Genomic DNA, 6,000 nt, shown 5'->3' on the forward strand with positions numbered 1-6,000 from the left:
AGCATGTATTTGATTAGCTGACCTTCAGTCTTCATTTGGTCTTCACCCTAAAGATCTATTTTTTCTTTTTTTTTTTTTTTTTTCTCTCTCTAATATTGTTCATTTCTACGGAGCATGATATGAGATGTTAACAGTGTCTGTTCTAGATAAAATGGTAGAATTAGTGCTCATGATTTTAGCAGATAATTTAGTTTTGAAAGTGCTGTGCGTACTGGGGATCATAGGAAACAATAATGGTTTTTGTCACTTGGAAACAATTTTAACTCGAATGACCAACATTTGGGGTCAGATGGCCTCTGACCTTAGTGCAAATGTGCAGTGTAGGCGAGGGAAGTAAGGAGTCTTTCATTCATCTTTTAGATCCTCGAAGCAAGTTGCAAGGACAATCTCAATCTCTGGAGTTGCAAAATCACTAACAAAAGGGGCAAGGAAGAAGTAAGCCACACTGTGGCGGGATGCTCAAGACTGCATTATCCTAAAGGCTTTGCACAGGCTTCCTGATGCTGTCACTGGATTAAGGACTTGAATTTGGGTCTCCCATGTCCCAAGTGAGTACCCTCGCCACCAGGTTTTACAGTCATTTTTTTTAATCTGGCCCAATGACTATTTAATTTTTTTAATATATAAAGTGGAACAATTCTAACAGCAGAGATTGTCAGAGATACCACCTACCCTGAACAGCCAGCAGCCTGGTGGTTAGAGAACTCACTTGGGATAGGGGTGACTCAAATTCCTTTTCCACACCAGACAGAGAGGGTGCCTGAACCCAGCTCTCCCACCTCCCAGGTAAGTACTCTAACCATGGAGCTAAAGGTTATAAGGGGGGCACCACCACAGCCACCTGAAAAAAAAAATGTTGGGCTGAAACTATTTGGCAAATTTGTTTCAAATTCACAAATGGATTCAGGTTGACTGACATTTTTTCAGCGAATAAACTACTTGTTCAAAAAAATTCATCCAGCTCTATTCCTGAATGCTAAGCTTGGACAAATCACCCTGGCCTCCAGTTTTAAGAGTCCACTGATTTTAGATGCTTCAGCTTCTGATTCCTCAAACTGAGCACCTAAAAATGGAAGCACCCAAAATGAGTGGGTACTGTTGGATATTGTGTACTTAACCTCTCTGTCACTTTCCTCATATGTAAACTAGAATAATACTTAACTACCTCACAGTGGTGTTATGGGATTTAACAGGGCCAAGGATCTGGCTGTTAACTAAGTCCCCGTTGGACTCCTGAGGCATAAAGGAATTTGAAGCAATCTTACATGAGCAACAGGGGATCGCCCTGGCATGTGGCTGGTGCTATGCCACCACTTCCCAGCCTCCCTGGCACAGGGATGTGTTGAGACATGCCAGGAGTGGGAGAGGGTGTGCCCAGAGAGCACTGCCCTCCAGCAATCACAGCCAGTGAACAGTCCTTGTGACGCTGTGGGAGGAAATTAAGGCAATCCTGGTAACATTCTATGTTGCACCAGAGGGCAAGTCAGTTTGTGGCTGCCCAGAGGTCATGGGAGAGGGGTGGAAAGATAGTGGAAAGCCACTTCTGCCCTCCCCCCTCCAGCCTTCAGGTGTATTGAGCAGTGCTCTACAGCACACATGAGGATCTGGTCCAGTATTTACACTGTGCTTTAAATATCTAATGTGTTAAATTTTTAGTCTTGATTATTTTGTTTAAAAGTATGACTTTATGAAATGGTCTAAGGATAACTTAATGCTACAAGCTGGCAGTGGGAGTTGATTCCCAGCTTGCATACAAATACTCACACTAGCTGGATGAGAGCTAGCAGGAGTATTAATAGTAGTGTAGTTGCAGTAGCATGCGCAGTGACAGTGGAGGCATGGCTTAGCTGGACAGAGTATGAATTCCTTGGGAATGTACTCTTCTGACGCTGGCCATGCTACCACACCTATACGGATGTTTATACTCACACTAGCTTCATAGAAATAGTGCCAATATGACTTCATGAGCTGGGAATCACACATCTACCTCGTAGTGTAGACGTAGCTTAAGTCTCACTGAAGGACAATGAGACTTAGACTTCAAAGTGCCTAAATCACTTTTGAAAATGGGACTTAGGCTCCTAAAATCTGGTCTGCACACAGATTTTGTATTGGTATAACTATATTGGTTAGGGTGAAGATTATTTGTACTGGTATTTCCATAGTGTAGGTGCAGGCATAGCAGGATACAAGTGTACTTCATGTATGCAAATAAGCTATAACTGCATCCACACTGAGTGGGTATATTGCTTGAACTATACCAGTCCAGTTAAAGGTGTAACCTTTTATGTATCGACAAGGCCTATCCAAGTCATTTAGGCACTTTTGAAAATTTTACCAATCATCACCATTTTGTTTCAGAATACCCTTTATGGGAAGAACAGAGCAATATGAAAACTGTGTAAAATATGATGCTATAGATATTGGTCAAGTAAATTGTATTACCAAGGAATGGAGAGAGGGATGCAAAAAAACCCAACATTTTTTAATTTGACCCCACACCCAATTATCACTTTATTATCTCTTGACCTAGTACCTAACTGACCTTAACATTCCTAGTTTTTGTTTTTAATCCTGCCCCAATATCAGCGTATTGTTATTTTAACCCTTACCTACTTTTTCCATTTTTTGTTATTTTTATATTTATTTGACCTATGCCTAGCTGCCATGTTTTCCTTTCCTAATTTATCCTTTTTGTTGTGCTATTTTTAACCCAGGCCTAGTTTCTCTCTCAGGCTTTTCTGTTTTACAGTGTATATATGGGCCTTTGTATATATGGGCCTTTGTATATATCTAAGTACCTTTTACTCTTGATGCAGGCTGAATGAGGATTCAAAAAGTAACCTATAATATTAGGAAAATATTAAGATAGTTATTTTTGGCAAGATTGTTTACAGTATTTTCAGATATCACCATATGCACTGTACTTAGGTGCTTTGTCCCCACACTGGCAGATGTCAAAAGTGCAGAATTCAAATTGTACCTGGAGAGTAGGAAAAATACTATATTCTGCAATGTTAACAATTGGTTAAGAATTTATTATATATTTCCCTTCCTCTCGTTTGTGTAGGGATCATAGGAAAAACCATTTCATCTTGGAATAATGGTCCAACACCAAACTAATTTAAGAACATCTAGGCATAAGAGGCTAGACTGAGACATTTAGGTACCAACCTACTGTAAGCGCTGCTGAGCTGCACCCACCTAGGGGAGCAACTTTGTGGGGTGCAGCTCCCTCCACTGGCCAGTAGTTGGAGTGTTGGAGCCACAGACCTGCCTCCTTCTAGCTATCAGGCACCCCCAGGGGATTTGGGGCAGAGAGGACCTGTGCTCCACAAAATGCAGAGTCTTCAATTCTTACTGGCCTTTATGTGGGCTACACAAGGGAAAGGAAGGCTTCTTACCTTCTGTGCCACCATATACAGCCATGTTAAGGCCAAGGAGAATATAGCAGCTGGATTTAGCAAGGGATCAGAGGGACTTGCGGGCTCTCAGTACCTCAAACACCAAAAGAACATGGCTAAGATTTTAAAAAATGAGCACCTAGAGTTATTCTCTGCAGTTCCTATTTAGGCACCTAAATAAGTGGCCTGATATGCAGAGGTGCCAAGCATGCAGAAGTCACTGCTGTTGACTTCAATGGGAACTGCTGGGTGCTCTGCACTATTGATAATCAAGTCTCTTATTTAGGTACCTAAATATGGACTTGGATTCTACACTTGCACATTATTTATGCATGTACATAGTCCCATTGAAGCCAATGGGACCACTTACATGAGGAAAGTTAAGTATCTGCATAAGCATTTGTAGAATAACACTTTATAGCCTAACTTTAGGCACCTGTTTTTTAAAAGCTTGGCCCAAAATGCCAAGGAGATCAATTGAAGTTCTTCTGAAAGTCTTTTATTGCCAGGTTGTTAAGAAAACAAAAACTGTTATGGTAATATTTATAATAGTAATAATTCAAAATAATACAACAACAAAGGCTGCGCACAATTTTCAAGTTTCAATCTGTAGTAAGAAAGCTGACTGCAACGAAGATCACTATGGCTTGGTGCAAGTTACTTAACTGAAAGCTAAACGTTCTTCCAAAGGTAATAATGATACTATGCCCTAAATAAACTGAGGCTGAAATCCAAGGTATTTATTATAGCAGGCTACAACTATTATCAGGATAACAGGAAGCATTGACCCATTATTATTATTATTATAATGAAATGTCCAGTGATTTTTTTTAAGCCCAATTACATCGCAAAAACTAAGAAACATGTTGGTTGATTGAGAGCATATTGATGGTGAGGGCAATAGTGGATCAGGGACTTACATAATGTTTGTTTAAAACTACTCTAATGCTTGAGAGTCAATAACTGTGCAACATCTCTGCTCTTCAGCTGAGATGATTCCATTTCAGCATCATATAAATTAACTATTTTCACAATAGCCTGTGAAGTAGTTTCTTCTGCTGGCAGAAAGCATCATGCAACTTTGTCCTGTCATCAGGAATTATGTAGGCATGAAGATAGGAGAATAGATCTCTAAATATTTAGACATCAAATGTTTTCAGCAATATTTTTAATTTTACATCCCAGGCTTTCAGGGGAGCCTGTTCGGACATGTTAGGATGGAATGTCTGGTGTAGGCCAGGGAATGCACAGGTTAGATCAGGAACACAACTACTGTCACTCAATTTGAGGATAATCAAGACTGAAGTCTCACCTCTTGGTTCAGCATGGGCTTGCAGCCTGAGTTTTTGTTGGTGAGCTGCAAGGGTGCTATCTAGCTTGTCATGTCTAATAACTTTCTCTTCTGAAGTCTGATATGCTGAAAGATCTATGCTGCTGATGTTAAAAGCTGGATTTTCAATCCCTTCTGTTGCTGCTTTCTCTTCTTTTACTATAGAAAACAAAGAGGTCAGAAGAGCACATTATACCAAAGTGTATTTCAATGACAAGCAGAAAATTCCTTCTAGTAATTCCTTTGCTGAAAGACTCAAGTGTATCGTCCTCAAATGTCGCCAAAACAGAATTAGGTTAAAATTAACTCTAAAAAAAAAAAGAATAAATGATTAAAATAATTACAAATTGCACCCTGACAAGCAAGAGCAAAATTTCGCCCACAGCCATTTGTCTGTAATTAGTTAATTAATCCTTACACAAATTATGAGCAATAACTCATCAAGCAAGGCTCACCCATCAGAAATTCAGCCGACTTGGATTTCTTCTGCTTAGTTTGCTTCAGAGCCTTCTGCTGGAACTTCTGGAGGGAAATTGTTAAATGAATAAATTAGCTAAAGAACGAAGATCATCCTTTATGATCCACAACTAACACAGTATTTTAAATAAGGGATGGCATTGAAATGTCATTTAATTTACATCTCTGCTAATGGGGTCAAACATTAATTGAACAACAGAAGTGGAAGAATTAAATAAAATTGGAGAAGAAAAGTTAAAATAAATGCCAAATGAAGGTCACATTAAAATACTTTGTTTTTTTGCCATTTTTAATTAATGCAAAGAAACCTCAGTAAAGAAAGAGCTAGAAAACTCATCTTTAGAGTATGCATTCAGCACAACGGCTCTGTTGCACTTTCAGAAACTAGAGGCTGCATTTAGAAAAGTTTGGTTATGCAGTGTGTTTTCAGGTAGCCCTCCTCTTGCCCTTCTATGGGTTTGTTTGTTTGTTTGTTTCCAGGTCCACTTATATAAAACAATGTATTTGTTTAGAACAAAGAAACTAATAATGAGATCTCCGTGTTCATATGAAACAACAGAATGATAAAACAAAATCGCTACTTTCCCGAAAATAATTAAAACTACCAAAATTTCAGGTGTTGCCACCAGAGATATTCCATGATTATGGGGGGGGGGGGGTAGGTAGAAAGTAGAATTCACTACATTGCTGAAAGTTCATTTAGTATTAAAAGCATGCAAAAAATGGTTACGATGTACATGAATAGCAACAAATCTTATTAGAGGCCCTAGGTTCTTACAAGTTGTAAAT

General features: G+C 39.1%; 1 protein-coding gene across 1 annotated transcript in view; it reads right to left on the bottom strand.

The window, feature by feature from the left end:
• The window catches only part of OFCC1 (orofacial cleft 1 candidate 1), a 249,983-nt gene that overhangs the window by 238,433 nt on the left and 5,550 nt on the right, over nt 1–6,000 (bottom strand). Inside the window, exons 2-3 of the mRNA XM_034759559.1 lie at nt 5,190–5,256; nt 4,717–4,893 (exon numbers count right to left, since the gene is read on the bottom strand). Of these exons, the coding sequence (XP_034615450.1) occupies nt 4,717–4,893; nt 5,190–5,256 (244 nt within the window). The remainder of the gene's footprint in view (nt 1–4,716; nt 4,894–5,189; nt 5,257–6,000) is intronic.

The sequence above is a fragment of the Trachemys scripta genome, chromosome 2, assembly GCF_013100865.1.
Source record: "Trachemys scripta elegans isolate TJP31775 chromosome 2, CAS_Tse_1.0, whole genome shotgun sequence".
Lineage (NCBI taxonomy): Eukaryota > Metazoa > Chordata > Testudines > Emydidae > Trachemys > Trachemys scripta.